The sequence below is a fragment of the Diaphorina citri genome, unplaced genomic scaffold (assembly GCF_000475195.1).
Source record: "Diaphorina citri unplaced genomic scaffold, Diaci psyllid genome assembly version 1.1 scaffold335, whole genome shotgun sequence".
Classification (NCBI taxonomy): domain Eukaryota; kingdom Metazoa; phylum Arthropoda; class Insecta; order Hemiptera; family Psyllidae; genus Diaphorina; species Diaphorina citri.
The window spans coordinates 220,171-233,367 of record NW_007377770.1 but is presented as its reverse complement, the minus strand read 5'-3'; the positions used below and the strand labels follow the sequence as shown (position 1 = coordinate 233,367).

The following is a 13,197-nucleotide window of genomic DNA, read 5'->3' as shown; positions in this document are numbered from 1 at the left end:
AAACCCGAACCAAGCTTTGGACTTTTACACAAGATGAATAACTCATCCCAAAAAGGAGTTGAGCTAAAACCCTAAAAAGGATGTTAATGTTTCTGGAGTTGTTTTACGTGATACCCTCTAGGTGTCCAGGCCAGAGGAATAATGCCCAATTCTATGAGCAAAGAAAAGAACAAACCAGCACCAAGCTTTGGACTTTTACACAAGATGAATAACTCATCCCTAAAAGGAGTTGAGCTAAAACCCTAAAAAGGATGTTAAAGGTGGCTATCTACAGAAACAAAACAAGTCAGTAATGATAAAAAAATTACAAATAAAATTTTATTTAAAACAAACTCTGTTCCTCCATAACGCACCAAAATGACTAAAATTCATTCAACTCTGCCTCCGTACGCCTCTCGAACTCAAACCAGGCTTCCAATTTTCACGCGGTAGTACCTTCCGCACCCGCAACAACCCCCATTGCAACATCCGCCCCCGCAACACCCACCGCATGCGTCACCACAACACGCTTGCGTCAGGGGCACGAACACGTCAATCATGCCCAGCTTATGCAGGGAGGCCAAACTTTGTCGAATGTCACCGGCAGAGAGCGTCACGGCCGCTTTGAAATTGACAAGTCCCAAGACCTGGTGTTCACCAACTGGGGCGCCGGACGGCCCGCTCAGATATTTGAGGGCCTCCAATACAAGAATGTCGTTTAAACGTTTCCACCGACCGCGACCTTCACATAGTTGACCAATCAGTATTGACTCCTGCAACTGGCAAGGTTTATTTGAAATTTCTCACGTTTTGGATGGTCTGCCATGTGTCTTGCTGCCTTTCCTTTGAAATACTTAAAACAAATTGAAGTATGCATTTGACAACATTGTATTTTTGTGCCCCTTCATTGAACTGCACCGTTTTAAAGCTAGACTTTAGCCCCTTTAGACTGCAGGAGTGAAGGGACTTTACAATCTCATTCTGGCAGAATTACCAAAGTAGGAAAGGTATTTGTAACTTACTTAGCTACCCAACTCACCATAACTTAAACGTTTCCACCGACCGCGACCTTCACATAGTTGACCAATCAGTATTGACACCTGCAACTGGCAAGGTTTATTTGAATTTGAAATTTCTCACGTTTTGGATGGTCTGCCATGTGTCTTGCTGACTTTCCTTTGCAATACCAATTTGACATTTTGAATTTCTGGGCGCGTGTCAGACTCAAATCGGAACCCTTTCACTATACACTTGGGGGTTGGGGGTGGGGGCTGTGCCAACCTTTGTAGAGCGAAGAAAAAGGTTAAGGGCAGAACTGTGAGGAAGTTACACGAGGAGAAACTGGTTGCTTGTTTTAGGACCCCATTAATGTAGGAAACCTCTTAGAGCCAGCCTAATTAAAAATGGTTGCTACCTCGCTAGGCCATAGAAATTGCTCCTGCCAGCCTAGTTTTAGCTTAAGGGGAGCGTATCTGCCTAGTAAGCAAGGCCGCGGGTTCAATTCCCGTCCAGGGTCGATTTTATCCCAAAGAGATAAGGTTCGTTCTCAGAATGGCTGGCTTTCTCCTATCCTGTCTTCCTTCTCTCTTCGCTTTTGTGACGATAAGACCTTAGCAGTCACGGTTCCCTCTATCAAAACTTTTGTCCTATCCTGTCTTCCTTCTCTCTTCGCTTTTGTGACGATAAGACCTTAGCAGTCACGGTTCCCTCTATCAAAACTTTTGAAAAGCTAGACTTTAGCCCCTTTAGACTGCGGGAGTGAAGGGACTTTACAATCTCATTCTGGCAGAATTATCAAAGTAGGAAAGGTACATATGTACATATCCATATATTATTCTTTTCTATTCCACATTTTTTGGGGTGCCCCAGGGGAAAACCATTTGTAAAAATTCCAAACAAATTAGTTCTTTTTACATGATTTTACAACTTACATAATTCAAAAACGAAGTTTTCAAAATTTCTTATTTTACATGATTTTATTACTTAGGTTCCTTGAAATACCTACTTAAAACAAATTGAAGTATTTATTTGACAACACTGTATTTTTGTGCCCCTTCTTTGAACTGCACCGTTTTAAAGCTAGACTTTAGCCCCTTTAGACTGCGGGAGTGAAGGGACTTTACAATCTCATTCTGGCAGAATTATCAAAGTAGGAAAGGTACAATGGTACATACATATCCATATATTATTCTTTTCTATTCTACCTTTTTTAAGTGCCTTAAAACTTTCAAGTATAAACTTAGAACCTTAAAATTAAAAGAGAAGGAAAAATATTCAGTTGATCGTTAAGGATCGCGTGCACTGAAAGGTACCAAAAGCATAGGCCATTAATTAGTGGTACTATTCATTTGAAATTTCTATGCACTATTCTCTTTTTTTTATGAATTATGTATTTTGTTTTGTATACAGGATGGTAGAGGAAAAATTTGGGGCGATAGAAAGTATTTTCGAAAGTCCGTCAACCTAGACAGGTTGAGAGAATGTCGAAACAATGACGATTTGTCTGATGTTATCGAATGGGTACAACAATATTTAACTTGTTTGGCACCCCATAATATTGCGTGTAATTTGGTTTATGATAGCCACACTGCCCTCACGTCACCTGAGCTCACGTAGTGTGTTTCTACATTTAGGTTGAGGATGTTGTTGCCTACAATAAATGGGTCATTTCCAAAAAGTTAAGTGTGGAAATCCATTCCTCTTTAGTCTTTGTTGGAAATGTTAAGCTGTGTCCACTCACTCGACGGCCATTCCTGTTTCTTTCGACCCTGCTCCGACCCTTTGTCATAGACCAGGCAAATGGGTCTCTTAGCCAACACCCACTATCAGGTAGAACTGACACACCTGATTAGGTGTAGTCCAATTCTAGCCAGTTTTATTTTCAGACCTGCATTGACCACGTGATGGTCTTGGTTAACTGTTACTCCAGTGTCCACAACTGAATGACCAAACTGATGGCCTGATGCGTGATGGTCAAATAGGAAACATCAATGAAAATCCTACACGCATCAGTGGTGTTAAAGACAATGGACAAAGCACTCGACCTCAGCTTAGAATGTCGTTGTTCAGTAGCATAGCCATTGTAAAGAGTTACAACTGGAGATAAAAACCGGAAAGATGAAAAAAGAACTTGGTAAATTGCTAAAACTTTTAAAATTAAAGAAAATTTTGGAGGAGTTCAGAGCGGTGGAAGTTGAGTGAAAATTTTGAAACTGAATGAACTATGATTTAATAGCACTGGTCGTTATAATATTTTCAATTACAAGCATTGGCCATTATAGCATTTTGAGTAGGCAGTTCAATTCATTAAAATGGCCAGCAATATTAGCACCAAAGTTCCTTACGAAGCTCCAACTTAGTTACCATTTAGGTTAGCGCGCCTGTTTTCGCTAAGTCCCCCCGGGTCCCGGGCGATTTCCGCCAGAAGCGATCTTTATCCTAAACAGATAAGAATCTTTTTGCTTTCGGGACGATAATACCTCAGCAACAACAGTTACAAAAAATCTGGTGTGAACATCACACCAGATTTTTCTCTCCCTCTCTCTCTCTCCCTCCCTCTCTGTCTCTCTCTCCCTCTCCCTCTTTCTCTCTCTCTCCCTCCCTCCCTCTTTCTCTCTCTCTCTCTCCCTCCCTCCCTCTCTCTCTCTCTCTCTTTCTCTCTCTCTCTCTCTCTTTCTCTCTCTTTCTCTCTCTTTCTCTCTCTCTCTCTCTCTCTCTCTCTCTCTCTCTCTCTCTCTCTCTCTCTCTCTCTCTCTCTCTCTCTCTCTCTCAAAGAAGCAATGCCCTTTTCTCATTAGGTATTATTATTATTTGCTTTCTCTTTATTCCCTGTTAGTCTAATTTCCGATCTTCTCTTCTGATTTCAGCGGAGTGAAAACCTGGACCTGTCTCTGTCAGTGGCGCATGGTCTGCACAACAACCACCACTACTCTAACAACAACATGAACAACGGCGAAAACGGTGACCAGGTAAGCAACTTGACTGTCCGCCACTGAAATATTCCTTTCCTTTCGTTCCCTTTCGCCAGCCTAGTTAGCTTGGTTGGTGGCTGCCGCCACTGAAATATTCCTTTCGTTCCCTTTCGCCAGCCTAGTTGGCTTGGTTGGTAGCGCGTCTGCCTTGTAAGCGCTAGGCCGCGGGTTCGATTCCCGCCCGGGGCGGATTTCATCCTGATGGGATAATGTTCGTTCTCGGAACGGCTGGCTTTTTTCTATCCTGTCTTCCTTCTTTCTTCGATTTCGGGACGACAAGACCCTAGCAGTTAGTTCCCTCTATCAAACCTCTTTTAAAAAAATGTTCAGCCAGAGTAGCGCGTCTGCCTTGTAAGCGCTAGGCCGCGGGTTCGATTCCCGCCCGGGGCGGATTTCATCCTGATGGGATAATGTTCGTTCTCAAACGGCTGGCTTTTTTTCTATCCTGTCTTCCTTATTTCTTCGATTTCGGAACGATAAGACCTTAGCAGTTACAGTTCCCTCTATCAAACCTCTTTAAAAAATGTTCAGCCAGCCTAGTTAGCTTGGTTGGTAGCGCGTCTGCCTCGTAAGCGCTAGGCCGCGGGTTCGATTCCCGCCCGGGGCGGATTTTATCCTAATCCTGTCTTCCTTCTCACTTTGCTTTCGGGACGACAAGACCCTAGCAGTTCCCTCTATCAAACCTCTAGAAAATCATTCCCTTGGCCAAAGGTTTCGTTTTTTAACGGTTCTTTCTTCGGCACTGAGAGCAAAGAGGAAGAGAATATGAAAAGACAGGAAGAAGGAGGAGAGGAGATTGAAGAACGAAAGAGGAAAGAGAAAAGAGTAGATAAGGAGGATGAGAGAGAAGAAACAAGGAGAAGAGGGAAATGAAAGGAGATAGGATAAGGAGGAAGAGACAGTAAAAAGGAAGGTGATGAATTGAAAGGGTCTCCAAATTATTAAAGACCTTACGGTTATACCTACACTCTACAACTCTACAGGGACGTTAAAATCTCAAAAAAAAGAAAAAAAGAAAATCTCCAAATTACCCACTCCAAAGTCTACAGTTTTATTTTGATTTGTATTTTGAGCTTGTGGACAGGCAAAGTTGTAGGTAAAACATACCCAAATTGACCAACATAGAGCAATCTGAGACTGAAAATTTGGTTGTTAAAGATAAATCTACACTACAGTCGACCGAAGTTTATTTTCTTAAGTAAATGTACTTTTAGAGGAGAGACACTATTAGGTGCTGTATCAACACGACAAGCACTTGAAAGAGACCCCAGTCCCTTGAAATATCTGGACCGATGCGATGGTTCGAATCCCTGCTTCGACATAAATTGTTCCATCAGGGGAAAACCATTTGTAAAAATTCCAAACAAATTAGTTCTTTTTACATGATTTTACAACTTACATAATTCAAAAACGAAGTTTTCATAATTCCTTATTTTACATGATTTTATTACTTAGGTTCCATATACAATACCTACTGAGAGATTTCTCCGTCACGATTCTGACCCACTTGTATCGATAGGCAATCATTATCTCGACTCTCCGAGTTCGATTGAAAACTTCAAAGTGTGCAACTCCCAATTTGATATCAAAAGTTGATTGAACGCAAAGCCCGTAGTCATAAATCTAATACTCCTATTTATAGCTACATGCTATATATTGTATAGGTATATCCTATACTGTATAGGTGTAGGATATTCATAGATTTTTTAATGGTCTAACTTTTACGACTTGAAAGTTTATAGATCAGAAGAGAGAGAGAGAGAAGAGAGGTGGGAGGGAGAGAGTGAGGGAAAAGAACAGAGAAAAGAGAGGTAAGGAGAGGGAAGAGAGAAAGGCGGAGAAGAGAGGAGAGAAGAGATAGAGGGAGGAAGGAGACGGGGAGAGAAGAGATAGAGGGAGGAAGAAGAGGGGAGAGACATTAGAGAAGAAACAAGGAGAAGAGGGAAATGAAAGGAGATGGGATAAGGAGGAAAGAGGAAGAGACAGTAAAAAGGAAGGTGAAAGGAGATGATAGTTACCACGGGGGCAAAACATACGAAAAGCCCGATATAAATTGAAAAATCGTCGACTGAAAAATCTTCAAAACTTAAAATTCACTTCGCTCGTTTCATTATAGAATTTTGGAGAAATTCTCCATGTTCAGACGAAATGAGCTTAATTTTAAATTGATATTTTCAGGGAAATAATGATGAAAGAAAAGATGAAGGAAGAGAGATAGAGAGATACGGAAAGAGATAGAGAGATACGGAAAGAGATAGAGAGACATGGAAAGAAATAGAGAGATACGGAAAGAGATAGAGAGATATGGAAAGAGATAGAGAGATATGGAAAGAGGTAAGGAAGGAGAAGAAAAAAGGGTGAAAGGGAACTAAGAAGGAGGAAGAGGGGAAGAAATAAGATAAGGTCTAATGAATCTAGGGGAGTGGCAGAAAGAAAGAAAGTTAGAGAAGAGGATAAAAGAGAAGGGGAGGGAAAGAGAGCTAAGAGAGAGAGAAAGGGAGGGAGGGGAGAGATAAAGGCGTAGGAAAAGGGTGAGAGACGAAGAGGAAAAGAGAGAGAAAAGAAAGCTGAGAGAGTGAAAGGCGGAGGAAAAGAGATACAGAGAGAGACAGGGGATAGAGAGACTTAAGAGAGGGAGAGAGAGAGATACAGAGAGGGACAAGGAAGAGAGAGAGGGGCAGAGAAAGAGAGTAGAAGGCAAGAGAGAGAGTTGGAGGGAAAGGGAGAGAAATTTTACCAAATTCGAGGAAACAAGACAGAGAGATCTGACAATAACGTTTTTCGACATTAATTAATTTTTCGGGGCTAAAAATAATAAACAATTATTTTTGTTATGTTCTTCCATTTCGCTCATAATTGCTCCAAGAATACAAAGTATCACATTTCTTCATCCCCTCCCTCCCCTTCTCTCCCCCTCCCTCCCTCCCTCTATCTCCCCACCCCTGAAATATAAGATAATGTTATCCAGGTGGATATAGGTATAAGGTTAGAGAATTTTGAGAAAAGTCTGGCTGGGGGAATTTAAACAGGGAGTAGACCAGCTTAGTCTGGCTGGGGGACTTTAAACCAGGGAGTAGACCAACTTAGTCTGGCTGGGGGACTTTAAACAGGGAGTAGACCAGCTTAGTCTGGCTGGGGGACTTTAAACCAGGGAGTAGACCAACTTAGTCTGGCTGGGGGACTTTAAACAGGGAGTAGACCAGCTTAGTCTGGCTGGGGGACTTTAAACCAGGGAGTAGACCAACTTAGTCTGGCTGGGGGACTTTAAACAGGGAGTAGACCAGCTTAGTCTGGCTGGGGCTAATCTTTGTTAATGTAATGCCTGTTATTGTTGTGCCTGTTATAAAATCATAATTAATTTGTTCATTCTCTTCTGGTTTCAGACATTTCACACGCCCAGTTTCGGGGACGAAGACTTTGACATTCCTCAGATCCATCCCCTCCATGGACAAAACCAACCTCAACCTCAAGCCTATCACAATAGTGTAAGTAGAATAGTGGTCTGACGTCACTGTATAACTTCCAAGATCTTTAACCCTTTGGTGTAAACTACAGTTTACATCAAGCATCACCAAGGGGTTAATTTAATTTGATTGAGGTTTATAACTAGCCAAAGTTTTTTTGGTGGTGTGGGTTTTACCCTCCATTCGGTAACAAGCTACCACCTTCTCACTTTATACCCTCACCCAGCCTAAGTGGGACCGTATGGGTTAACCCATATTTGGCAGTAGCTCGTGATTGCCCATCCAGATATCATCCACGCGAAATGTTGGCTAACGTCAGTGATTCATCGGAACTGGTGCATTGAACGTGCTATCGCGGCTAGCTACTTTGATAGAGGGACCTGTAACTGCTGAGGTTTTATCGTCCTGAAATCTAAGAGAGAAGAAAAACATGATGGGAAAAAGCCAGCCGTTCCGAGAACGAACCTTATCTGTCTAGGATTAAGTTCGCCTCGAACGGGAATCTGTCCCCCGAACTAGGCTGGCTGTGAGTGAATCATGAAGACAGACGTGCTACCTTCCAAGCTACCAGCTGTTTCATTCCTCTTATTCGATGTTTCCGTCTTATTTCAGATGTCAATGGAATCCATGAACCACCATTCACCGGATAGCATGAACATGTCCAACTATCAACCACACTATAGTAACCTAACCACTCAACATAGTATGGGTGTAAATATTGGGTAAGTTATCATTTAAATCTTTACATGATGGATAAACCCTCTAGCGAGCGCAAAATGGGATCGGACAACTTAGAGTTAAGCTTTAATGTGCAAAATATGTCAATGGAATCCATGAACCACCATTCACCGGATAGCATGAACATGTCCAACTATCAACCACACTATAGTAACCTAACCACTCAACACAGTATGGGTGTAAATATTGGGTAAGATATCATTTAAAATAATTTAAATCTACACATGATGGATAAACCTTCTAGCGAGCGCAAAATGGGATCGTACACCTTAGAGTTAAGCACTAATGTGCAAAATGGGATTGCTCTAATTATTGGAAATCATTAAAATTTCAACTAAAAATATCCCTTCTTGAAAGTAGTTGTATTCGTGCTCGTGGATAAGGTACTCCTACTAAAAGAGCTGGAAATGGTATAGGCGTTAGGCGTCCGTCCCATGGAGTCACAGCAGACCACAAGAAAATAGCCTGGACACGGAATAATACGCCAATAAAATCCAGCTATCAAGAGGTATCGACAGACACCATGGAAGCTACTATGTATATATTATGTAGATAATGATATAACTAGCCCTAAAGTGATTTTATTGGAAATCATTAAAATTTCAACTAAAAATATCCCTTCTTGAAAGTAGTTGTATTCGTGCTCGTGGATAAGGTACTCCTACTAAAGGAGCTGGAAATGGTATAGGCGTTAGGTGTCCGTCCCATGATGTCACAGCAGACCACAAGAAAATAGCCTGGACACGGAATAATACGCCAATAAAATCCAGCTATCAAGAGGTATCGACAGACACCATAGAAGCTACTATGTATATATTATGTAGATAATGATATAACTAGCCCTAAAGTGATCCTGAAAATTGAAACAGTCCAATAATGTCCCACATTGCCCCTTTTCGTCCTCCACAGCAATAGTTATCACCACAGTCCGCCGCCCCCGCACCACCAACAGCAACACCACCCCACCTACACTCAACTCTACTACAACATGGCCCCTCCTCAACAGAGGTCCTCCCCCACCATGCATACAAGAATTTGGAAGTGTTATTTATACTTCAGAGATGGAAATTGTGGAGAAACGAGAACCTGGGTTGTTTTCTATGTAAGATTATATTTGAGTGTTGTTGTGAGCGCCACAGTATGTTGAAAATGCCAGGTTCAAACACTGTTGGGTGTCACCTGTGCTGGTCTGCTAGGCGCGACCGATTCTTGCACTTTGAACTTTAGAGTGGTTATTAGCATGTTTTTTTTTTTTTTTTTAATGCCATATTAGCAGAATTACTTTTTTTTGTTAAAAATACGGAAAAAAGAAAAAAAAATTCAAGTCAATGCAACAGTATTTCGCCAGCCTTTTCAAACATGCCCCACTATTCAGCAATTCTCTTTGCAAATGCTGAAAAAGTTCTCGCGTTTCGACAGCAAAAACCATTTCAGCAACTCGTCAGCAAGGTTTCGACAAATATCGGGAGAGACAGCAGCAACATACAACCTTCCCCATCAAGCGTTGCTACGATACTAATGAAATTCTGTCCCCATTCCCCTTTTTTCCACCCTTTTCTTTCCCCCACTCTCCTATTTTCTTTCCCCTACTCTCCTCCTCTTTCCCCTAATCTCCTTCTCTTCCCCGTTCCCTTCCCTCTTCACCCATCTCATCTATTAGGAAAATTTTAAATTATTTTCCTTTCAAACTTCTCCTCCTCCTTCCTTCTCCTACTCTTCCCCCCCTCCTCCTTCTCTTCCTCTTTCTCCACTCCTACTCTTCCTATTCCTCTTTCTTCTTTGCCTCTTCTTCTTCTAGCAATAACAACAACACTAGCAACCTACATACCAGTGACGATAGTGATGATAGTACGCCACATTTAAATATGGTAAGTATGGTCAGTTTAAATATGGTCAGTGTAAATATGGCAATATATGGATAGCAACAACTCTAGCAATAACAACAACACTAGCAAACTACATACCAGTGATGATAGCTCCTTCTCTTCCCCGTTCCCTTCCCTCTTCACCCATCTCATCTATTAGGAAAATTTTAAATTATTTTCCTTTCAAACTTCTCCTCCTTCCTTCCTTCTCCCCCTTCTCCTACTCTTCCCCCCTCCTCCTTCTCTTCCTCTTTCTCTACTCCTACTCTTCCTATTCCCCTCTCTTCTTCCCCCTCCTCTTTCTTCTTTGCCTCTTCTTCTTTCTTCTTATATTTCTTCTTCTTCTCTTGCCTTTTAGTTTGTCTTCCCTCCGCTCTTCTTCCTCTCTCACTTTCCTTCCGCTTTCTATGTTCCTTCCCTCTGTATTTATTTCCTGTACCCCTTTTCTAGTCTCCCTTCCCTCTTCGCTTTTCTCTCCCTCCTTTTCGTTTCTCTTTACCCCTTTTTCTTGTTCTTTATTCCATTTGAATACAGGGTGATAGTGTACCTCCATAGATCTGTAATATATAGACTTTCCTTCCGCTTTCTATGTTCCTTCCCTCTGCATTTATTTCCTGTACCCCTTTTCTAGTCTCCCTTCCCTCTTCGCTTTTCTCTCTCTCCTTTTCCTTTCTCTTTACCCCTTTTTCTTGTTCTTTATTCCATTTGAATACAGGGTGGTAGTGTACCTCCATAGATCTGTAATATACACTTCTAGTCTCCCTTCCCTCTTCGCTTTTCTCTCTCTCCTTTTCCTTTCTCTTTACCCCTTTTTCTTGTTCTTTATTCCATTTGAATACGGGGTGGTATTGTACCTCCATAGATCTGTAATATACAGATACGTACTTTTTCATTTTTTGCAATAACTTTGGCAGTTATTGTATACGTTACGTACCTACTTCTTCTTTCGTAGCATATAATTATGTTTATGTATATGTTCTATTGGGTTTAGTAAAATGGTTGGTCCACTCGTTTGGTAAGCAAAGAGATGGGGGTTGGCGTGAATTTTTATACCGCGATTTTTTTTATCGCGAAATTATGGTCCAAAATTGCCTTGGTCTCACAGACATGGAAAGTAAAGTAATATGGTAAGCAACTCACACCAAAATGTACGAGCCTCATTGGTTTTTTGGACTGAAGAGGCGTTTTGGCAATCTGTTAACAGATTACCAAAAACGATTGAATCAGCACTTAGCTAGTTACTGCGTTGGAACGGAAGTATTGTGTCTATTCTCGCCCAAGTGATGAAGGACAAAAGTGTTTGTGCTTTAGAATTCCATCGTTCACAAAGTTCTAAGCTTTGTCCTAATATACAGATACGTACTTTTTCAGTTTTTGCAATAACTTTGGCAGTTATTGTATACGTTACGTACTTCTTCTGTCGTAGCATATAATTATGTTTGAGCCACTCGTTTGTTTAGCAATGGGGGTTCAGACCCGTGGATGGCGTGAATTTTTATACCGCGATTTTTTTGACTGCGAAATGATAATGTACATAATAAATTTATAGAATTATAGAGGTTTTCCCAACATACTAACATGAAAATCTTGAGTGATTGGGGTCTTTTCCTTTCTCTTTACCCCTTTTTCTTGTTCTTTATTCCATTTGAATACAGGGTGGTAGTGTACCTCCATAGATCTGTAATATACAGATACGTACTTTTTCAGTTTTTGCAATAACTTTGGCAGTTATTGTATACGTTACGTACCTACTTCTTCTTTCGTTGCATATAATTATGTAGATTTTCTATTGGATTTAGTGAAATGGTTGAGCCACTCGTTTGTTAAGCAAAGGGATGGGGGTTCTGACCCGTGGATGGCGTGAATTTTTATACCGATTTTTTGACCGCAAAATGATTGTGAACAAAATAATAGAGCTTGTTCTAATACATAATAAAATTAAAGAGGTTTACATATTATAATATACCAACATGAAAATGTAGAGTGATTGGGTTCTTTTTCCTTCAGATTTATCTCTTTAAGAATGAGAAACCATCCTTTCACGAATATTTATGAAATTCTAAACTTTTGTTACTTTCTATCCTAAAGTAATGAGAAAGTACTGTTTCTATTCTGTTCTGTTGATGTTCTGTTATTGAGGACACCCCATATTTTGTTATTAAATAGAAAGCCACCCTTTCTCTCTCTCTCTCTCTCTCTCTCTCTCTCTTCCTTCATTATCTTTCTGTCTATTTTAATATTATTTATTAATCATTAAAAAGTACCTAGTTAATTTCAGTGCTGTGGAAATTATAACTTTTAATTAGACAGAAAAGAAAAATTTCTAATAGAAATTTATATTAGAAATACCATCTATCATTAGAAATAGTCATCATCAAATCTTTAAGTCGTTCCAGAAATGGGTCGACTGTGAACAAAGCCTCTCCACCATGTTCTATTTTTAAACTTTTCTTCATTAGAAATAGTATTAGAAATAAATTAGAATGTCATTAGAAATAAATTATACCAGTATTTCAACTTAATTTTATTTGCTCTAAGATATTGCAACTTTAATTTGACCATGAATACAGTAATAAGTACATACTACATACCTATTTTAGATGGGGTTCAGGATTTCACTGATGTTATAATGAGTGTTGAACATTTTTATCCAAATTCATCAAACTTGGACTTCTTTGACAGTTACCACGGTGGCAAAACATACGAAAAACCCGATATAAATTGAAAAATCGTCGACTGAAAAATCTTCAAAACTTAAAATTCACTTCGCTCGAAATGAGCTTAATTTTAGTTTGATATTTTCAGGGAAATAATGATGAAAGAAAAGACGAAGGAAGAGAGATAGAGAGATACGGAAAGAGATAGAGAGATATGGAAAGAGGTAAGGAAGGAGAAGGAAAAAGGGTGAAAGGGAACTAAGAAGGAGGAAGAGGGGAAGAAATAAGATAAGATCTAATGAATCTAGAGGAGTGGCAAAAAAAAGGGAATTAGAGAAGGGGAGGGAAAGAGAGCTAAGAGAGAGAGGAGAGAGAGAGAAGTAGGGAAAGGGAGGGAGAGAAATACAGAGAAGGACAGGGAAAAGAGACGAATGGAAACGGAGGAGTTAAGGAGAGAAATAGGTAGAGAGAGAGATAAAGGCGTAGGAATAGGAAAAGGGAGAGAGAGAGAGAGAGGGACAGA

The 13,197-nt window shown here is 40.4% G+C and overlaps 2 protein-coding genes across 2 annotated transcripts in view; one reads left to right on the top strand and one right to left on the bottom strand.

The window, feature by feature from the left end:
- Positions 1–290: 290 nt before the first annotated feature.
- On the bottom strand, positions 291–3,203 carry LOC103507681 (chorion class high-cysteine HCB protein 13-like). The gene is made up of 2 exons (XM_008472180.2): positions 3,037–3,203; positions 291–692 (listed from the first exon to the last, which is right to left on the bottom strand). Exons 1-2 carry the CDS (start codon positions 3,058–3,060, stop codon positions 402–404), a joined length of 315 nt encoding a protein of 104 aa, XP_008470402.1. The 5' UTR covers positions 3,061–3,203; the 3' UTR covers positions 291–401.
- Positions 3,204–3,290: 87 nt separating this feature from the next.
- LOC103507694 (TOX high mobility group box family member 4) overlaps positions 3,291–13,197 on the top strand; it is a 29,195-nt gene continuing 19,288 nt past the window's right edge. Inside the window, exons 1-6 of the mRNA XM_026822494.1 lie at positions 3,291–3,326; positions 3,846–3,947; positions 7,334–7,435; positions 8,027–8,136; positions 9,062–9,160; positions 9,942–10,020. Coding sequence (XP_026678295.1) covers positions 3,291–3,326; positions 3,846–3,947; positions 7,334–7,435; positions 8,027–8,136; positions 9,062–9,160; positions 9,942–10,020 — 528 coding nt within the window. The remainder of the gene's footprint in view (positions 3,327–3,845; positions 3,948–7,333; positions 7,436–8,026; positions 8,137–9,061; positions 9,161–9,941; positions 10,021–13,197) is intronic.